A 22,585-nucleotide genomic window follows, 5' to 3' on the forward strand; every position below is an offset into this window, starting at 1 on the left:
AAAACCCAACCCTAATTGAACACAATCATCCACCTTCTCTCTCCTTGAACCTGGGCAGCTAAACCCTTCCAGTAAGACTGATGCACACAAAAACAGAAGGTACCACTATAAATTCATGGTCAGTAACCTCACCTGAGCCCTCGATACTGAAAGCAGGCTTATTGTGTTTCTCTAGTTAGTTCAGTCTCTCACTCTGAAAGGATATTTCAAACCTTCCTCACTCTCCTCAGACAGCTACCTGCCCTCTTCACTTACATCTCTTTCAAGAACTGACTCTCCCTATTGTTATTTAAGGAAATGGCAGTCTTCAGAAGAAAGCTTTTGCCGTTTTCTACCAACAGAGCTGAACTCATGTCCATCCTTTCCTCTTTTCTTCCTGTTACAATGGAGGAAGCACCTCTCCTGTCCAGGTGGGAAGGCCTATCTTTCCATGTGCTTTGGCACCCACCCTCACATTTTCTCAAAGTTCATACCCAGTTAATCATCCTCTCCATATCTACAATCTTTCCCTCTTTACTAAATCCTTTCTCTAGGTATTAAAATATGCTCCAGCATTCTCATCCTAATAATAATAACAAAAAATTAACCATCTCCAAATATCTCACTTCACCCCAAAATATTTCTCCCTGACTCCTCCACCCAGTTACCACCCTTTCTCTCAAGTACCATTCAGAGCCAAACTCAGGAAAGAGTTGCCTGCCATCAATATCTTTACCTCCTCATTTTCATTTCCTCCTCTGCTCACTCTGGTCTGGCACCACCCCACACCAGTCAACCAATGGCTCTTATGAAATAACCTGCATATCATTATGCCCAATCAGTACTCTTTGACCTTCACCTTATTTTCCCTCTAAGCAGCATCTGGCCCCGCCTCCTTCTTACTTGAAATCTTCTTTCTCTTGCCTCCTGTGACAACACTTACCTGATTTGCTTTCTCTTTTCTGGTCGTCTGTTCTCAGTTGTCTTTGTAAGCTCTTCCTTTCCTATTCTATCTTTAAATTGCTGCATATTTATGTTTATCCTAGACCCACTTCAGATGGGTAAACTGGTATCATCTAATACTGAACCATGACGACAAGCTTACCTGTAGATGTGCAACTGTTTTCCCAAAAGCTTTTCTTTGTTTAACATAGGTCCTCGTTTCTTCAAACATGAATTCACTGGCTGAAATTCCCAAGTCAGCAATCAATAGCCTTTCCTATAACCAAAAAATTAGGTCTTGAACATTATTCTAATTATAAAAGTGATTTCCACCTGATTTCAGTAATAATAAATGATATAAATAATCTTTATAAAACTCTTAAAGATTTATTTCTTAACTCTTTATAAGAAAAGGCTCCCATAGAGGTTTATAAGAATATTTTAACATATCTGTAATAACTCTCTAAAGCAAACCTTTACTTTTATGAATGATTGTTTTTACTATTTATAGATATATGTGTAATTTATTTAATTCTCTCTTCTCTTTACTCATCTATGAGAAAAAATTCCAAAGTTACTGACCTCTGCACATCACATTTCCGAACATATCTCTGGAAATCAACCTCTTAAAGTGCACAGCTTCAATTCTGCCTACTAACTAGCAAAGGTATCCACAGTCAGTTTAATTCCATCTTGCTGGTGATTTTCATATTCTATTTCCATGCCACTGTTCCCAGCCCTTGTCCCCAGTTTCATGTTTAGCCCATGCTGTGGCAGTCACTACGTAGGTGCACCCTCTTGTGTTGACATGTGAGATCAATGATCACTCAGCAACCACACTCCAAAAGCACAGATGTGAGGGCTCACCCTGTGTGGCCAAAACTTTTCAGTCTAAATTTAACAGCTTTCCCCTTTGATTCCCAAGTATTATAGAAAAAAAAAAAACCTGCCAAATGCTTTGGCTGATACTTCCTTACATACAGCTAAGAATTCTTGACTTGTGGCTAAGAAGTTAAAATCATTGCAAGAAAGAATCACAGAACTGAAATATCTGTTTTTCCCTACTCACTTATAAGCTTTGAATGGATACCCCTGGGTTCAGTTATTTACTTATCTAGCCTACAACACTCATATATATATATATATTTTTTACAACTTTGTTATACTCAAATGATTGGCTATATCAGAAGTTTTGTATGCACGGATTTATATAGTTCTATATTATTCTATTCCAAGTCCATGATCTAATTAAGAGATAAAATCTTCAATACTTCTGACCTGTGGAAGCTCTTGCATGAGGTAATAGAAGCCTTTATTCTCTTCTCCAAGTAAGGCACTAGCTGGCAACCGTACATCTTCAAAGAATAATTCTGCAGTATCCTAAGAAGTCATATGATTAAGTACAGAATTATCTCATTTAAATCTCCCAATAACTCAACGAGATAATTATTATTTCCATTTAGGAAAAAAACAAAACAAAAACAAAAACTGGAAACCACATTGGAGTGGTTAATGAACACAATTAGGAGGCGGTAAACTAGGGATTCAAACCTAGGTCCATCTGATTCCACAACTTGTGGCTTTCCCACTGCCATACCCTGTCATTCTAGTTCCAATATTGCCCAGCTCTGTAGGTACTGAGGACTAAGGACTTCTAATGCATATTAAGTAAAACATTTTTTTTCTTTTTGGTAATGAAAAAATAAAATAATTACCAAATGGGGGCGGGCCCATGGCCAAGTGGTTAAGCTCGCACACTCCGCTTCGGCGGCCCAGGGTTTCGCCGGTTCGGATCCTGGGTGTGGACATGGCACCGTTCGTCAGGCCATGCTAAGGCAGTGTCCCCCATGCCACAACTAGAATGACCCACAACTAAAAATATACAACTAGGTACCACGGGGCTTTGGGGAGAAAAAGGAAAAATAAAATCTAAAAAGAAATTAAAAAAAATAATAATTACCAAATAATAGAAAAAATATTTCCTGTTCTTATTTCATAATTTTCTTTAACCAATTTCATAAATAGAGGACCTATCAGCATGCAGTTAATTTTGCCATTTCTAAAGCAGATATTCAAAATTCACTTCCATTGCTCACCACCAGAAAGAGATACAGTTGCATAAATGCTGGAATAAATCTCCATTATCATTTCTGAAAAGCATATTTTGGGAATTCAGCATAAGAAGGTATGATTAGACCATATGTAGTTCTATATATAAGGCACAATCGTGCAAACCCAATTATTTATAAATAACAATTTGTTTACATTATGATTTATATTATGACTTACCTGGGCTTTTAGTCCCATTTTATGTAGCTTTCGTCCTTTGATAAATCCTTTCATTCCATTTTCCACCAGAAAAAGGCTAATGCCGTGGGCAGGAGAGCGAGCTTCACGATCTGTGACCGCCACTACGATCACAACATCACTCAGCCACCCGTTAGTGATGAACACCTGCAAAACCGCAATATACTGTGACGCTCCACAGTGACTCAGGTCCACGTGCAAGTCACGACTGGGGGAAAGTACATTTGAGAACATGAAATCAGACAAGACATGCTCCGTACAACCCTCTGTCCTCTATCCAAGTATCTGCAGAGTTCATTATCCACACACGAGGTTATTACAGAGCAGGGGAAACACCCAATGCTTCAAAGATGAAGCCTATATGTTTTCTTTCCAGTATTAATATTGTAAATAATAATAAACATTAACAGATGTTATTATGTTTTTTCAAATTAAAACAAAATTGTCTATAAAAATGATAAACTGTATTTTAGAAAGAAGCTGCCGATAAGACAAAGGACCCTAAAATCTATAGTGCTCTAAACGGCACTACATCATTAGTCTTTGTAGTTTCAGATTTAAGTTTTGAAAAGGCATAGTTTTGATTTTCATGATGGGTGGCCTACTTTTTTCCAAATGGCCTAAATAAGGAAGATACTGATGCAGGAGGGATAAAATAACAAAAAACTCAGAGATATTAGATTATCAGGTGATATATACTCAGAAAACAAATATACCCAGAGCAAATATTAATAATTATCTTCTCATTCTGCATCTTTCTTGGGTCATCTCAACCATTTCCATGGCTGTAGTTGCCATCTATATTCCAATGACTCCCAATCTTTATCTAATGAAAATTTCTTGCTGGCTTCCAGACCTGTGTATCAATCTGCTTCTGGAGCGTTCCGCCTGATAACTCATGGGCAGAACATATTCCTTCCCACCCCTACTCCTATCTAGTCCTGAATATCAACCTATTTTCCCTACACCACTTTCACATCTTAAAATCTGTGAATAGCTCCTCATAGGCTTTTGGATAAATCCTAAACCTCAGCAGGGCATCTAAAACTCATCACGAACTGGCACTAGCTTACCAGTCCTGCTACCTCTTGCCCCACTTTTCCCTCATTCCCCTTTCTCACATCAGCACTACTGAATTACTTGCTGTCCCCCATATTCCAAGGTCTTCCTTACCTACGGGTCTTTGGAAATCTTGTTTCCTCTACTTGGGAGGCCCTTTCCCAACTCTGCTAGGATGAGTCCTACTCATCCTGGACTAAGTTCAGACATCATTGCTTCCAAAAAGTCTTCCAAAATTCCCCAGGCTGGGTTAAGTGCTCCCATAGCCCTTGAATTTACCAAAATCTTAGCACTTATCAAACTGTATTCAAATGATCTCTTTTTGTCTCTATCCCTTTGAAATAGTAGAGGTACAAAGTGGTGTTGGTTACTCTCATCACCTAACATCCCTGCCCTTTATGAGAAGATTTATGCTTCAAAATACAGAGTGCTGATACTTACAAATAATGGGAAATGGGCCAATGATGTTTGTGTTGTCTACATGAGAGCAAATGAAGGCAGTGGCGGTGGCACAGTTCTAAGTGATGCAACAGCAAAAGACCCTCAGCATCTCTCTGTCCTGGGAGCTCCTTGAGGGCAGCAGCCACTTCCTAGTTACACATCTATCCTCAGTGCTTAGAACAGTGTCCAGCAATAGGAGGCCTCAAGGATGTTTGTTGAATAAATGAGAAAACTATATTCCTCAAAATAATTCTGTACATCATGGTAAAAATATTTTCCTACAGTGTTGCTCCTTTATCCCACTCCCTGCTGGAAACCCTCCAGGCCTCCCAACTTCCTACCTTTCTAAGATCATAATGACCATCTGCATAGCTGTCATAGTTGCATTCCTGAAATCGTACTTTCCTGTTTGTTTTCAATCACACAGCATCCAGGAATTAGTACCTGTGTGCTCTAAATCCATGGTCTCAGACGTGTATTAACTGTAGGTAATAAACAATGGAATGGAAAGAAAGGGAAGAGCAGACTACAGGGCAAAAAGTGTTCACTTGAACACTCTGATCTCCATTTGGTAAAGCTGAATGGAGTTCTCCTACAGTTCTTCAACATGATTACAGAAAGTTAACAGATTCTGAACGATTTCTGCAATAGCCTGACCTAATGTGAGTATTTCCACCATAATCGATCCCCTTTTCCAACAAAGCTATAAGGGAATTCTCTTTGTAAGAGGACACTCTTGATTTCTTTACTAATTATAACAGTCAAAACTTTTAATAGGGCTGAGATTATCCCTCCTGAGGGCCATCATCTTTTTTTTGGTATTGAAGGCCTATAACATAAGCTCATGGTAGCTGTTATATAGACAGCATATCGTTATAAAGAAAAAGGAAGAAAACCTTCCATGAGACCATCATACAAATATCATTGTGAACTTCCTTTCTGGTCTTTTATCTTTTAAATTGAAATTATTCTATATTTTACATTCTATATGCATTTTCACTTAAATGTTAATATGATCTTTTCACTTAATATAATTATTTTCCTATACCATTAAAATCTTTGTCTCAATGCCTTTTTTTTTTTTAAGATTTGCACCTGAGCTAACATCTGTTGCCAACGTTTTTTTCCCTTCTTCTTCTTTTCCCCAAAGCCCCCCAGTACATAGTTGTATATTCTAGTTGTAGGTCCTTCCTGGTTGTGGCATGTGGGACATCGCCTCAGCGTGGCCTGATGAGCAGTGCTAGGTCCACGCCCAGGATCCAAACCAGTGAAACCCTGGGCTGCCGACGCAGAGCACAAGAACTTAACCACTCAGCCACGGGGCGGCCCCTATCTCAATGCTTTAATGGGTGCATATTAGGTCATCTTATTGATGTACTACATTTACTTACTTATTCCTTTAAGTTCTTTCTTATTCTTAATAAAGTTTTTGAAATAGAGCCAGTGGTACTTTCCTGGGTGGTTCCCAGAGAAGACTGTGTAGAAATTAGTAACAGAAACCTTAACTAAATTGAAGTTGGGAGGGCTTGTAGGGGGAGCCCTCATCCTATCACACATGATCAATTCCACCAAACAGCAAGAGACAGAGTCCTGCATCTTCAAGAGGAAGTAAAACTACTTTACCACTGAAGGCAGGTTTCTCTCCCCTCCCAGCAACAGCTCGGGCAGTGAGACGCTGCTGCCCCCTGAACTGCTGCTCTCCCGCAGTGGACTTCAGTTTCAACAGCCCCTGCCTACTCCGCCTTTTGCTCTATAAAAGCAGCTCCCTTTTTTGTTTGCTGGGTTTGCCTTTGGTTCACCACAGCATGCACATTCTGAATTGCAATTCTTTTGGCTATTCCCAAATAAACTCCTTTTGAGGATAAAATAACAGGTAAATTTGCTTTTTAAGTTGACAAGTGTAACTGAGCAGATTGGGCCTGTTTAGAAAACTGGAGTCACAGGAGAATATGGTTCTCATTTCACTTTTGACCAAATTTCCTGGTCTTCTGTCAAAACAAGCCCTTGGTGTGCAGAGTTAACTGGTTAAACATCAGAGTTAGCACTTGTTTATTGTAATCCTTAGGATGGATAATTTAGACAAACACTTCTTAAAGTATATTTGAAAAACAGTAACTCAACATAGTCTCTAAAAAGAGAATTTCTTGGGGCACAAAACATACTGTATCCAACTTTTAGAGGTTCACAATAAATACCCCTCCATCAAAGAGTGACAAGTTGTGCACATTTCCCAAACTTATTTGATACCACAGATACTGTTTTCCTGATTAACTATGCAACCAGATTATGGAACGGTCTTTAGAGCTGGGCTGCTCAAAATGTGTTCCTCAGACTGACGTCAGTCCACAAACTGCTTTTAGTCCTTGACAGCATAAGTATGGAAATTGAAAGTGCTTAGAAAATTGTATAGCACTTTTTACCACAGCATTGGAGCTTGAGATTTTGTAAATGCAAACATATTAGTCTAAAACTAATTAGAAAAATTTTTTAAATATAAAAGAAAACAAAAATTGATCCTTTATCAGGCCTTGAAATATATTTTCAGAAGGACTGTCTTAGTGTAGCAAATGATCATCTTTTCCTCACTTAACACTCAGTCAACAACAAATATTTACTGAGTATATACACCAGACACAGTTTTAGGTGAAAAAAAACAAAAACAAAAACTCTCTGCCATCAGTGCTATTAGACTCTAAGGGATACCTTTCTTCCTAAGCCTGTCTGTAACCTTAATTGGAGGGGCTTTCCAATTTATGTGACTCTCAGAAGGACTGAAAGGCTCTCAAATTCTATCAAATATAGATTTCTCAGCTAGGATCTTCTGAAACTTCTTGATACTTATGAGAAAGTCTTTTCCCCAATTTCTCATTGCCAAGTTTATTAACCATTAACTATTGTTTGTCCCATATTTGGACAATGTGAGCCCTACCTTCCCTTCTTCTGGTTTGATAAGGGCTGTGCGGAAGCCAAAACAACACTTTCTGTATCAGTGAGGGAGCATACAAAATGGAACAGGAAGAGAAGCAGATCTCACGTAACAGCAATGTTGCAAAATTCCCATGTCTCCAAAACAAACAAATCGATCTGAGTGAACTCAAGTAAACTCAGTTCCTGTGTGAATCCATGCATCTGATGCAATCAGCGAGGAGGAGTCTTTGGGACGCTGTCACCCACAGCGTGACTGGAGGGAAGGCTACGGAAGCCCCTCTTTACACACCTTGCTTCCATTGAGGATCCAGTCGCTTCCATCCTTTCTGGCATTTGTTCTTACTCCTTGCAAATCACTGTAATTGGAAAAGTGAAGGAAAAATTCATTAATTCGTAAGAATTGAATTACACAAATACTGTTATGTAAGTGCGTCTATAATGTGATAATTCAAACCAGTTACCCCATTCTAAAAATTGATCTCTAACTAACATTAGGAATGTTCACACAAAGGCACTGAAAAATCATGTCTGATGTATTATATTTTATACCACTTATACAAATGCATATTGATTAAGATTACATAAACTAGCCAGATTTTATAGGGCACAACGAGGCTCAACTAGCATTCAAGACCCCCAAATTGGACTCAGATGACATTTCATGGCCCACTATATCCCTGAGGTTATTTGCCAGCATCTACTAGCCTGCCTCTAGCCACCTTGGTCCCCTCCTGATCAAAAGTTTAGATTTAAAAGACTGTGTCTCAAATGGCACTTCTTCTAACAAGCCTGCTCTAAAAGTAGAATAGATTATTTTTATAAATATAATAGAACATTCACAACTAAAATACAAAAAATACACACAATATTCCAGACAAAGGAGAAAAATTATTTAAAAAATAATTTTACCACCTGGAATGAACATTTTAAAAACAATCCTTTTAATATTTTTCTATGGAAACAGATACACTTATATATGTATTTTTATCAACTCGGAAGCATACATATGATTTTGATCTCTTAAAAATATCTAATGTTTTTCTATAAGATAATTCTTATTAGCAGCATAGAATTTCCTTGTATGGATTTATCATGATTTTTTTAAACAATCTCCTATTGTTGAACACTTAGGTAGCTTTCCATTTCCATAAATATCCTACATTGACTAGATCATGTATAAATAGTCCCCATATGTACTGCTGTGAAAGTTTCCTGATTCCTCTTCCTGTGTAGGTCTTTGTCTTCTGTACCCCATGGCACTCTGTTTACGGTTCTCTGTGTCAGGTTGAACAAGGACCCTCAGAGACAGCAGGTGCTAATGCCTGGAACTCGTCAGCGTGACCTTATATGGAAGAAGGGTCTTGCAGATGAAATTAATTCGAAGATCTTGAGATGAGGAGATTATCTTGGATTATCTGGATGGGCCCTAAGTGCAACCACAAATGTCCTTATGAGAGAGCGGCAGAGGGAGATGACACAGACTGAAGAAGAGCTGGAGCAAGGTGATCACGGAGGCAGAGACTGGAGTGATGAGACCACACAGCAAGGGATGCTGGCAGCCACCAGGAGGTGGGAGAGGCAAGGAATGGATTCTCCCCTTGAACCTCTGGAGGGGGTCTGGCCCTTGGTTTGGGCCCATTGATACTGACTTTGGACTTCTGGCCTTCAGAACTGTGAAAGAATAAATTTCCGTTGTTTAAAGCCACCAAGTTTATGATAATTTTTTACAGAAGCTGTAAGAAACTAATACAGTCTCCTAGAGCATTTACCTTGAATTTCAGGTATTAATAAAAATATCTCCTCTTTCCCACCTACCCTACTTATCAGACTCAGGTCTTTTGAGGAGATGGTGTATATCAAGGTCACGTTTACGTGCCCCTCACCTAGCACAGTGCTTTGCACATAACAGCCACTCCGTAAACATTAGTTGAATTACATTCTTAAAAATGCCAAGTGTGCAGAAAAGAGTTATTACAGCAGGCTTCAGGCTGCTATCCATGGAAAGGCCTGATTCCAAGTTTGGCTTCTGGTTGGCGTCCATGAATTCAGATTTCAGGAGAGTTCTCACCATTCCCAGAACTGGTGAGAGTGGCTCGCAGTGCCTAAACTGTTTGTGCCGACACTATGGCTTATGCTGAACGCCTGCTTTCCTTCCGGCAGCCTCAACTCACGGTATACACTAGGCAGAAGGCGCCCATGTGCCAGGCTCCAATAAAGCCCCGGGCCCTGAGTCCCTAAGGAGCCACCTGGGAAGCAGCATTCCACATGTTGTCACAACTCGCTGAAGGAGGTGAGCGGTGCTGTGTGACTCTGTTGGGCACGGACTCTTGGAGGCTGCTCCTGGGTTTCTGTGAACTTCAGTCCATGAGGCTCTTCCTTTTGCTGATTTTGTTTTGTACCCTTTCACTGTAATAAATTATAGCTGTGAGTACGATTATATGCTGAATCCTGGGACTCCTCCTAACAAATCATTGACCTTGGGAGGGGGTTCTTGGGGACACCTGACATTAGAAACAAGGCCACCTATTTGAGAGGATAAGTTAAATGACAAAAATCTGTGAATCATTCTGTAGCCTGGTTTTCAGCAAAAGGACGGATGCTCACAGGGAACGTTTTAAAGCTGCACGCGGTTGTATTCTAACCTCACAATTTTCATCATAAATCAGTGTGAAGTATCAGTTACTCAAATCTGTACATGGTTTACTAAAATTCTTCTTCTATCCAGGAACATATCGAAGGTAAAAATGATATAGCTCAGTTTGTGGAATTTTTAATAAACTTTTGAATGGTAAACATGAAGTATTAAAAATGGTTTTAAAATATACAACTTAGTGTTGCCAAGAATTCAGATCTTCACAATAATCCCATTAAGTGTCATTTTCTTGATTTCACTGATACAGACATTGAGGCTCAGAGATTGTGCTCACAATCACACAGCTGGTATCAGAGCATCAATCTGATCGATGAGCTTGGTTAAAATCCTTCATTTCTCATTGTTTTCCTCTTACATAAGGATCACAATATCTTTATATTTCCTACAGGTTACTGGGCAGGCCAAATATGGAAATCAGCATGAAAGCACACAAAATATTCTGGGATCATGCAGATGTACCTAAGTGTGCATAATGGAGTCTCCCAGGTATGTGGAAGGGAAGGGCCAGGGAAGCCCTGGGTCTTTTGCGGTGAACTCAACCTCTTTCTGTGAAGGCCAGATCAAAGCGAGGACACAGGAAGCGGCCACGCCACCTCTGACAGTCCCCTCTTCTGTATTCTCTCCCTCCCAAGTGCTTTCTCTAGACTTCTCACCTCACCCCTCAACACTCTAATCCTCTCCTTCGTGGCAGCTTTCTCCACTCTCGCCGTCTCTTACTCACACGGCCCCCTGGCTCATCTCTCTAAACATCAGACTGATCTGCTCTCCTTCCACTACTCCCACCAGCCTTCCAAACAATCTGCCTCTTCTCTCCATCCTCATCCTCAGCTTCCTTCTTAATTACATATTCCTAACCACAGACGAGGACAGAGAATTTAAATAAGCAAAAATCAAGCAAGCCTCTGTTTGTAGTGGAAGTTGGAGATAAATCAAGATCTCTCACTTATTCTGTTGCCTCTAGATGAGAGCCAACATGCAGTGGGTTGGAACTGGAACATGCTGATCAGAGAGCTAAGGTGATGCGATCAGAATATTGCGCAGTCAGCCAGTTATCTTAGAGAATTATCTTAAAAGTAAAAGAAGAAGATTAAATTCCTACTTCTTTTAGGTCACATTTTTAGGCAAGAGAAGTAAACAAAGGCCTTTTACTTTGGTAAAATTAAGTATCAGTACTGGCCTGGAATTACAGATTGTATCTGGAAAAGATAAATACAATTTAAGCATATTGCCAAGTGACACTATAGAATGTTAAGACATTTAAAAATAAACTTCAGTGTCAAAAAAGAAAATTTAAAACATTACAGCCTGATCTTTGCAGAAACAAGTCTTGGACTTTCAATTACCGCCTCTGCCACGTCCTCAGGTCCTTCCTCTGCAGCCTCTGCCCCACTGGCCTGCAGGTCACTGCTCTCTTTCCCTAAACCATTTTCCTCACCGTGCTCGCCTGTTAAACTACTGCCCCTCTACACTGCCTTTCACCTCCCACCTCTGGAGAAGATCAGCCTGTGTTCTCAATACCATCTCACTGCCTTCCGAAGCAGCTTCCGCCCCTCATCTCCACTGAAGTCCCGATCAAAGGATCACCAGTGGCCTGCCGTGACCTTTTCTCAAGTCTCAACCTCTCTGTGGCCTTCACACTACATTAACTTCTCACTCCTGTCCTATCGCCTTTTCAAACTCACTTCCCCTCACGCTCGTGACAGCACTTGTCGAGATTTCCTTCAAACTCAATCCTTCTGTCTCTGTTGCTGCATCCTGTACAGTTCCAAATGAAACAGGACACGCAAGGTCTCCTCCTTGGTCTCCTTTCCATCCTTTCACTTCACCGCACGAGGAGCAGGTCCCACCATGTGGAAGCTCTTCACCCCATCCTTCCATAACTGGTTCCTTCTCATCTGTCAGATCTCAGTTTAAATATCACCACTTTTCAGAGGCCTTCCTTAGTGCTTCTATCTAAATTCGCTTTCTCTTTCCCTACCAAACACACATGCACCATTAGTCTCTAGCATAGCACTTTGTTCCCTTCACAGTACCTATCACAATTTATAATTATGAATATATTCTTTTGTTTCTTGTCATTCTCCTCAATAGGCACAGAGCCCACAACTGCTTTGTTCACCACTGGTACACACCGAAGGCACTTACTAAGTAGCTGTCAAATGACTGAATAAATGATCTTATTCCTTCCCATTGCTTCAATTCTTGCTTACATATGAATGGCTTTTAAAACCTATTGCTCCCACAGTCTGTCTCCAGAGTTCCAAATTCATATTTTTAACAGACTGCTGGACGTTTCCGTTTGAATGTCACACCACATCTAAAATTCATCATGCCCCAAATTCAACCCATATCCTACCATTTTATTTTCATTACACTGTGTTAATATCTCAAACACAACAGATATTACAGTCTGCTTTACTGTTATTTGCATACCATGAGGCCTTATTTTCTTTTTTTTTTTTTTCCTTTTTCTCCCCAAAGCCCCCAGGTACATAGTTGTATATTCTTCATTGTGGGTCCACCTAGTCGTGGCATGTGGAACGCTGCCTCAGCGTGGTTTGATGAGCAGTGCCATGTCCGCGCCCAGGATTCGAACCAACGAAACCCCGGGCCGCCTGCAGCGGAGCACGCGAACTTAACCACTCAGCCACGGGGCCAGCCCCTTGAGGCCTTATTTTCTTATTGGAGTTTGAAGTTACTTGAGACTGTGAACTATGCCGTATTCATCTGTGTATTCTTCCCAGCATTTTGCTCAGAGTTTTTTAAAAGCAAATACTGAGAAAATATTTGCTATTAGAGCATTGCTTCCAAGACTTCAAAACCAATCAAAAGTTGAGTTACCTTCCAGCTCCAGGCTCGGTCATTGCTATGGCACCAATACACCTCCCTGCCGTCATCTGGGGGATGAAGTGCTTAATCTGCTCTTCTGAGCCGTAGTTTGCAATATAGGGCATGACAATATTTGAGTGAAGACTAAAACCTGGGCCTGTACAATTTGAATATGCTCTTAGAAAGGAAAAAGAAGAAAAGTACAAAATAATTTCAAAGTACAAAATAATTTTGTTCTGTTTTTAGTTTCTTTGACTTTCAATTAAAAAACAACAAAACATTAAAGATCTTATCATGTTATGTGGTAAAAGCCTGTCTTCCCAGCAAACATACGAAGTTTCCTGAAGGTTTTCTCTGTTTTTACTATTTTTTTAATTTATGGCTCTAACATAATAATAATACTCTAACAGAGCTCAATGAACACTTATTTAGTGAATTACAAGATAAAACTTTAAAAAATATTAATCATCTACCACAGTATTACTCTAACACAGCAACAATTTTCACTTTAGCAAATTACTTTTGCCATAGGATATATTCTAACATAGCTGCAGCCATGGTGTAAATTTTGTATTTAGCTGTTTTCTTTTTAATTGATATGACATGAAAAAATCCCTTTTTTTAAATCACAGTTGTCACAATAATACTCAAGTAGCTGCAAAATATTACAAATTACTAATGTACTGTATTGTACTAATGTACTGTACTTATTGATTCTCCCACTGCTGGACATTTAGATTGCTTCAAATCTTGGGGATTATGATCTAACATGACAATGATTGCAGTACATAGCTGCTTTTTTTTCTATCAAATTATTTTCTTAAGATAAATTCCCCAAAGTGGCATCCTAGATCAAAGAGAAGAAATATTTTCATTTTTTATATGTATCCATATTTTCAAACCTCAAAGCATTTATTGTTCTAATGTAAATGCCACTAATAGTATATGAGTATGTCACTTTCACAGCAACCTTGTCAGCACTGAGTCTTATGATTTTTCGTTTTCCTTAACTTTTGTAGATACTCAAAATGATACGGCCAGGTTAATTTAATTTGCATTTGATTGGTAGTAAGGATGAACTTTTTTCATCTAAAAAAACCTATTTGCGTTTCCTTTTTGATGAACTGGTTCAAATCTTTTGCCCATTTATCATCTGAAATTGTTATTTGTCCTCAAATATACAACTTTTAGTATATTTGATGGTAATATTTTTCCACTTCTTGGTTCTCTTTCAAATATCTTTTTAAAAGAGGAAAATTAACCAAATGGGTCAATTAGAAATGAAGCTATCTCTTTAATTTTCAATAGCACCTATTCTAACAACTTCAAAGGGGATTTTCCTGTCTTTCTACATTCAAAACAATATGCAAGAGTACACAGGTGGTATAATCTTTCATGTTTTACACTGAATTCTCAATCTTATATGAAAATTGGAAAACATTTTTTTCCTCAGTTCAGAACAATGAGCAGTGTGCTTACAAACAAGACTCAATTTCAAAAGTCCCCATACTCACTGCTCCTCCCAGACCACAGCTGCTGCGTACACGTCCCCCCCAACGCCACCATGACGCTCTGCGACGTTGACGCCAAGCAGGCCTTGCTTACCAGCTTTTTCCCAAAGCTCCCTACTCACTTCTCCAGCTTTCTCCCATCTGCAAATAACAAACATTTTAAAATTAGAAAACCTTTTTTCATATTATTTAAATGGTGATAATTTGAATTTATGAATGATTTTGTACAGGAATGCTCCCTTAATTTAAGATAACTGTTGTTGACATTGGCCATACCCTTGTATCTGCATGATTCTTTTACCCTTTCTTCTCCTTGCTCTCTTCCTTACCTCTTCATAGTTGCCACTTTCTTCCCCTGCCCCTGCTCTTGGCTACTTGCTGGACCTGCAGATTCATCCACTGATATTCATGGGTGTAGGTTCTCTCAGCTGGTACTCTTAGGCTGCAAGCTTAGTTGTGCCACACAGCCGTGGGGATTTGCCCAAACTGTCCCATAAAGGCAACGGCCCTCCACATATTTCCTTAAAGTGCTCAACTAAGGGGACGAGCATATATGAAAGCTGACAAGAAGGGGCAACCTCATCACAGTTTAAGCAGAAACCACAGAAGGGCAGAACCACCTTACAGTATGGCTCCGTCAAACGGACTTCTGAAAAGTTAGATGTTTGAGTAGGATTGTGCAACCTCTGCTTTCCTTCTTTAAAAATAAAAATGAGGAAAAAGATGGCTAGCTGGAGACAGGTAAAGAACCTGAGAATTCCTGTTTTTGCTTTCTGTTATTTTTTTAAGTAGTAGGTGGGTGTAGTTAGTAAGATATGGGACATTTGAAGACACTGATGAAAGGTAAATACGGGTACCTCAAGCAACCTTGAAAGAGAGAGTTTATCATGTGCTGCCTTGGCATATTTGGTCTATCGCCTAAAGCAGCTTTGGAAATATTTTATTATCAACCTCAAATTTGTCAACTTCTCTCATTTTTATTTCAAGTCCTCACCAACAATTTTTCTGGAATAAAATTTAAAATCAGTAAAGAAATAAACAAAAAAGATTCTCCTAGAGTGAAGTATATTACATTTCTTTTGTCTTTAAGAAGCTAGTTGCTTTTTACCAAAGATTAGTTACGTATGGCATCAGAATTTAGCTAGTTTTGGTCATTCTTATCAAGAAAGTATTAATAAAATCTTAATGAAAGCTATTTTTAAATAATTTTTAAAAACAATTCTAATTGCAGTAAAGTATCGGCACTGAGTAAATTTTGGAAACATAGCAAAACCCTATTTTAATAGAAATGACTGTTTTTTGGTCAAAAAAGTACATAATTAGTCATTAATTAATCAACAAATATCCAGTAATAACAATACTTTGAGGTAGCCAATTGCCTACCAAGATTTGCATTATGCTGGCCTTTTGAGCTTTTATGTATTTTAATTCATTCATAAAGCAGAAGAAGAAAGAATATGAAACTGATTAATATTTTGTGGCCACTTATCCAGAATTGTCAAAAATACTACTCTTAGATTGAGTTGCAAATTTTCAAATTTTCATTTTTTTTTTAAAAGATTGGCAACTGAGCTAACAACTGTTTCCAATCTTCTTTTTCTTTTTTCTGCTTTTTCTCCTGAAATCCCCCCAGTATATAGTTGTATATATTTTTTAGTTGTGGGTCCTTCTAACTGTGGCATGTGGGATGCCACCTCAACATGGCCTGACACCCAGGATCCAAACCAGTGAAACCCTGGGCTGCTAAAGCAGAGTGTGCAAACTTAACCACTCAGCCATGGGGCCAGCCCCTCATTTTTTTAAACTGAGGTATAAATGACATACAAAATTATATTAGCTTCAGGTGTACAACATAATGATTCAATATTTGTATATATTGCGATATGACCACAATAAGTCTAATTAACATCCATCCCATACATAGTTATAAATTTTTTTTTTCCTGTGATCAGGACTTTTAAGATCTACTCTCTTAGCAACATTCAAATATGCAATACAGGATTAACTATAGTCACCATGCTGTACATTCCATCCCCAGGACTTATTTATTTCATAACTGGAAGTTTGTACCTTCTGACCTCCTTCTTATTTTTTAATTGTATATTTTAAAATTCACTTGTAAAACTTAATCTTACAGTATAATTCTGAAGAGCGGTAAGAATGTTTATAAAGCATGAAACACAATATCTTTTCTGCAGAACACACAGCATTCTAGGAAATGATGCTTATTGTACCCCTACTGTACATTAAAGGAAAATGTCCACTTACTCTGCGTGATGAGGAATCACTTCTTCTTGAAAAAACTTCCTTACACTTTCCCGGAAAATGTCATGCTCTGAAGAGAAGATTCTTCTAATTCCTATATCTGTTAATTTTTTAGCAGAAGGAGTTTCTAGACGTTCCTCCCCTCCGGAATGAGAACATCTTCGAAATATATACATTAAGAGAACTCAGTGAATTGTTACTCTTCATATCCAAACTAATGTGACTGAACAACATGGAAAAACCCTGCTTTTTTTCCCCCCGAGACACTTTAGAGGCAGGTAGAAAGAGCCTGAAATTTGACCACCCTGTTCAGATTTGACTACCACTGTTGATAGGCCCTAGCTTACCTGGATGAGAATAAGAAGTAGTTCACCATTGGGGGGGCCTGGCATTGGCCACGTCAAGATATGTCTCTTTGGCATGAGGATTATTTGGGGCTGGTTACTTTTAATAAACTGGGACAGGGAAGGAGGCTCTGAGAGGTGGAACTTGCTTGCCCTTTGTTAGGAGACATTTACATTTGTAAGGATATCTTCTCCATCTGTAAAGGTGTCTCCCTCTCTGTACCAGGAAGAACAGGCGGGGATGACCTTATCTCTAGAAACTCTTAATGCCAAAGGCAAGGACGTAAATCTGCATTTGTTTACTGCACTTGTGTGGTAATCTCCCATGATTGGCTCCCCCTCCACCCACAACATCCTCCTTTGTCTTTAGCTGGATATGATATTTAAGGTGGGGGCTTCAGCGATTTTGGCGAGTTGCTCAGCTTGCCTGAGCCTCTCCCATGTATACATGTTATAAAGCTTTGTTTAATTTTCTCCTGCTATTCTGTCTCATGTGAATGTAATTCGTTCCCTGCCCAGAAGAACCCAGAGAGGGTAGAGGAAATGTCTTCCTTCCCTACACCATCTATTCAATTCACACTCTACTTCCAAATCCATAAAGAGGGCATCATGCCAGAACCAACCACATGTTTGAGTTGAGGGAAAATAGTGTTCTCACACAATGTGGATTAAATTATGTAAAATACAAATATTACAATCAAATAATACTAAGTTTGCATGTCAGGTACAATGTTTAAGATAATGTAAACTCCCCAAATTAATATTTTATCCAGAATCATACAATTTCAAATGGTAGATGTAGAAGATACAAACTATGTTGATGTTATTGCTACATTACAGAGCCAATCTGGCTGTCAATCAAAATTAGAATGCCCACCAATCTCTGCAAGCATTAGTACGGAATTACTCAAGATCTTTGGAAGCTGACCCGTCAGCCCCCTGCCCCACCCTGAGCTTAAACTGAGACTGCTATGTAGTCCTTTAGTTCAATGCTCTTCAGATTTTTCCCCTGGGATAGTCTTGAAAAGATTTTGCAAACCTGTGTACCACTTTGTACATTTTCATGCTCACATACAAAACACTTTTTCATATACTGCCAACTAACGTTTTTTTGTTTTGCGTGAAATTCTACTTGGGTTTCTCTCTTTCTTAGTTGGACCCTACTTTTTTCTTTACTTTTTCTTTCAGTCTTTGTCCAGAAAAAGATTAGTCTTGTTAATTGGCAATTAGATTGTTTCAATCTTGTTTTCCCCTGAAATGGATTATCTTGTTCTGGTTTATGTACCTTTGCTCAAGGCTGTGGACTGAATTGTGTCCCCAAAATTTGCATGTTGAAGCTCTAGCTCCCAATGCGATCATATTTGGAGATGGGGTTTTGAGGAGGTAATCACAATTAAGTGAGATCATAAAGGTGGGGTCCCAATCTGAGAGGATTGGTGGGTTTATAAGGAAAGAGATCTCTCTGTGCACAATCACCAAAGAAAGGCTCTATCAGGACATAGGGAGAAGGCAGCCATCTACAAGCCAGGATGCAAGCCCTCAGCAGGAACTGAATTGGCCCACACTTTGATCTTGGACTATTCAGCCTCTAGAATGATGAGAAATAAATTTCTGCTGTTTAAGCCATGCAGCGCATGGTATTTTGCTATGGTGGCCAAGCTGACTAAGATACTTAATATACATTTTGTGTCATTTTGCTTTAAGTTTATTTTTTATATGCAAATTTTAGTTGAGTTTTATTTGTTAACACAATCTCAGATGTCCCTGAAGTGGTAACATTTAGTTTGTGAATAGTATTATACAATTTTTATATCTGGTTTATTTTTTGTCTTCAGAAACATTTTTCTGGTTGCCACTCTGTCATCCAAATCACCTTTTTTTTTTTTTGAGGCAGATTAGCTCTGAGCTAACATCTACTGCCAATCCTCCTCTTTTTGCTGACGAAGACTGGCCCTGGGCTAACATCCATGCCCATCTTCCTCTACTTTATATGTGGGACGCCTGCCACAGCATGGCTTAATAAGCGGTGCATAGGTCCATACCCAGGATCTGAACTGGTGAACCCCTGGCTGCCAAAGTGGAGTGCATGAACTTCACCACCACGCAACCAGACCAGCCCCAAATCATCATCTTTAATGGTATCTCCATTCACTGATTCAACAAGTACTTTCTGAGCGTCTATTACATACCAGGCACTGTTCAGGTCACTGGATACACCAGTGAGCAAAACAAAGATCCCCATCTTCAGGCTTACGTTCTAGAAGGGCAGACTGAATAACGCTAAACGATAAACAAAGAAGCACATTATATAATAAGTTAGAAGGGGATAAGCGCCCTGGAAAAGAACAGGAGAGCAGGGATCAGAGTGCGTGTCTGGGCCAAGGCGGGGACAGAGGCCGCAGTATGAAGCGGTGCAGTCAGGAAGGGTTAGCTAGAAAAATGAGACTTGAGCAAATGCTTCAAGATGACAGAGTTAAGCACGCGGATTTCCCGAGTAAAGGAATTTTAGGACAGGGATACCATTAGAGCAGAGGCTGTATGCAGGATGGTACCTGACCTGTTCTAGAGAGAGCAAGGAGGCCAAGTGTGGATGGAGGGAACTGAGCAATGAGAAGAGTAGCAGATGAGGTCAGAGATAACAGGGAACCGGGACGTGGAGGGGCCTTGCAGACCACTACAATGTCACATCAAACAGACCAAAATTTACTTTATCCCATAACTGAAGTGATTGGTTCCAACTTCTTGCTCATAGAACTAAAACTATAATGCATACAGCTTTTCCATACTTGGGACTCTTACTTAAGGAAAAAACTGTGCTGAGACTTGAGACTAGAAAGCTGAGGCTTTAAGACACTAAAGCACTTGTCAAAATAATTAGTAAATAATAGAGCAAAATTTACATTCAAGTGTGCCTGCATCTTAAAATTTTATATCCCATGTTATGTTAAGGAAACCTTCCTAATATTTGTAAGTAAAATACACTAAGACACAGAAAAGTGAAAGAAGTGCCAGAAAGAATAACGACTTTCAGGTCAGTCAAAGGTGTTCAAGAGAGAACATGCAGAGGGAAGAAAGTCAGATTTGGCAGCAAGTTTGTGGGAACAGCCATTTCTTACTTTAAAGACAAGGAATCTGCACCCAATGAACTGGCCCTTTTCCTCTCTAGAGCCCAGGAAATCTGTCCTGAATAAACTGGCTATTGATTTTCTGAGGCAAAACTGCTGCTAATCTAACAGCAGGCTTTCATTATTATTTTTAAAAGCCTCATTAACATTATAAAAGGGACACAGTCTCCTCCAACACCTTCAGCAACACTTGGAAGCTGGTTATAAATACACCATCTTGGACCTTACCCCAGACTACTGAATCAGACTGTACTTTAACATCCTTGAGTGATTCACACCCACATTAAAGTTTAAGAAGGCTGTTATAATAAAACTATTCAGAGGGGCCCTCAGTGCCTTCTTTTTCCAATATTCTCTACATGAGAGTAGATTTTCTTCCTATCCTTCAACCAAAATAACTTATCCCAACAGACGATGTAGAAGCAGACAGGAGAATTAGGCTGTCTTCTACTAAGCCAGACATTAAGGGATCTGCAAAAATGTAAAACAATGATACTCTTCTCATTTTTTCCTTGGAAAAAATTATTTTTCATGAAGATGTTATTTATGTTAATATGTAATGGACTTCTTAGACTTATTATGGTTACTTTTTTTTTAAGATTTTTAAATTTTTCCTTTTTCTCCCAAAGCCCCCCAATACATAGTTGTGGGTCCTTCTAGTTGTGGCCTGTGGGATGCTGCCTCAGCATGGCTGGATGAAGGGTCCATGTACACAACTGGGATTCGAAAGGGCTAGACCCTGGGCTACTGAAGCAGAGCGCAGGAACTTTACCACTCGGCCTTGGGGCTGGACCCTATTATGTTTACTTTTTTTTTTTTCTGCTTTATCTCCCCAACCCCCCACCCCCCGCCCTACACAGTTGCATATCTTAGTTGCATGCCCCTCTAGTTGTGGGATGTGGGACGCTGCCTCCAGATGGCCTGACGAGCGGTGCCATGTCCGCGCCCAGGATCCGAACCCTAGGCCGCCGCAGCGGAGTGCGCCAACTTAACCACTCGGCCACGGAGCCGGTTCCATATTATGTTTACTTTTAAGTAAACTAAATATTTGTAAAATTTCTCAGTTTTGTAGATATCTATTGATATGAATATCGATAGACACAACTCACATAAACAAAAAATCTTTGGGATCCTCTAATTTCAAGAGCACGATGGAGTCCTGATACCAAAAAGCTTGAGGATCACTGTTTTACGAAGCTCTGAGCAGAGCTTAGAAAAGCGCGTGTACCCTAAAGCCAAGTCACCTCGGGGAGGCCTCCCCAGCCCTCCTTGGAGCAGAAGGCGCTGTCTCCGCTCGCTAGGCATCTTAGAGCACAGCCCAAAGCTGCAGTGAGCAATTTATCCGACTTGTTACCCTCTCAAACAGCGAGTCCTCAGGGCTGCCAGTTTATCATGTGCCATTGGGCAGCTTTCGATCTTAGAGACACTGCTTAAGTCACTGAGCCACTTAGCAGCTCTCCACTAATTCCTCTGCATTTAATGATTAAAGCTTTTGTCACTAAATCTCCAGTTAGCGGCGTCCTTGCCGGATGGGGCCGTCCGCCCAGCTCGGCAGGTCAGCCTGCGGCGGGCGGGCACGGTCTCAGGTCCGCGCGGCGCGGAGACCGCTCCCCCTAGACCGAGGCCCCGCTCGCCTGCCCGGCTCTGTGCAGGGGGCTCGCGGCTCCCGCGCCAGGAGACAGGGGCAGCCGCCGGCCCGCCGCGCCCCGGGAGGCCGGGAGGGAGCCCGCCGCGCGCCGCGCCCGGGAGCCGGGGGAGCCGCGGGCCCTGCGGCCGGGGGCACTCACCGCGCGGGCAGAGGACGCAGGGCCCACCCGCCGGGCCGCAAGCGCAGGCAGCCGCGGAGGAGGCGCGCGGCCATGGCGGGGACGGGGCGGCCGCGAGTCCTTAGTGACCCGCCAGGAGCCCAGCTGTCCGCCTGGCTCGCGCGGCCCCGCCCTGGTGGCGCCCGCCCGGGGGGCCGAGCCAGACGGGCCACAGTGCGCGCAGTGGGCGGGCGGCAACACGCCCGGCTGGCGTCTTATCGCCCGGAAGACTGTCCCCGCAGGGCGGTGACCGCCGCAGCCGTCTTCCGTGTTCGGCTCAGCCGCCCTTTCCGAGCCGCGGCGAGAAGCGGCTGTGCGCGCCCGAGCCTCCCGAGGGAGCGAGCGCAGGCCCGCGGAAAGTTAGCTGAGGTGTGCTCTGCAACGTCGGGAGGTGACT

The 22,585-nt window shown here is 40.7% G+C and overlaps 1 protein-coding gene across 5 annotated transcripts in view; it reads right to left on the reverse strand.

The window, feature by feature from the left end:
- LOC103564161 (acyl-CoA dehydrogenase long chain) overlaps window positions 1-22,585 on the reverse strand; it is a 75,126-nt gene extending 52,541 nt beyond the window's left edge. For 3 of the 5 annotated variants that reach the window (XR_011532229.1, XR_011532227.1, XM_070591577.1), the window contains exons 1-8: window positions 22,171-22,413; window positions 16,918-17,073; window positions 14,653-14,790; window positions 13,151-13,315; window positions 7,946-8,012; window positions 3,211-3,375; window positions 2,200-2,301; window positions 1,085-1,198 (exon numbers count right to left, since the gene is read on the reverse strand). Coding sequence is in view for 3 of the 5 variants with exons in the window: in XM_070591577.1 (XP_070447678.1) it covers window positions 1,085-1,198; window positions 2,200-2,301; window positions 3,211-3,375; window positions 7,946-8,012; window positions 13,151-13,315; window positions 14,653-14,790; window positions 16,918-17,073; window positions 22,171-22,244 (981 nt within the window). In the remaining 2 variants the exon portion in view is untranslated. Of the gene's footprint in view, window positions 1-1,084; window positions 1,199-2,199; window positions 2,302-3,210; window positions 3,376-7,945; window positions 8,013-13,150; window positions 13,316-14,652; window positions 14,791-16,917; window positions 17,074-22,170 lie in introns of all 5 variants that reach the window. The other 2 variants (XM_070591571.1, XM_070591586.1) reach the window with 2 other exon arrangements.

This window comes from Equus przewalskii, chromosome 2 (assembly GCF_037783145.1).
Source record: "Equus przewalskii isolate Varuska chromosome 2, EquPr2, whole genome shotgun sequence".
NCBI classification, from domain to species: Eukaryota; Metazoa; Chordata; class Mammalia; order Perissodactyla; family Equidae; genus Equus; species Equus przewalskii.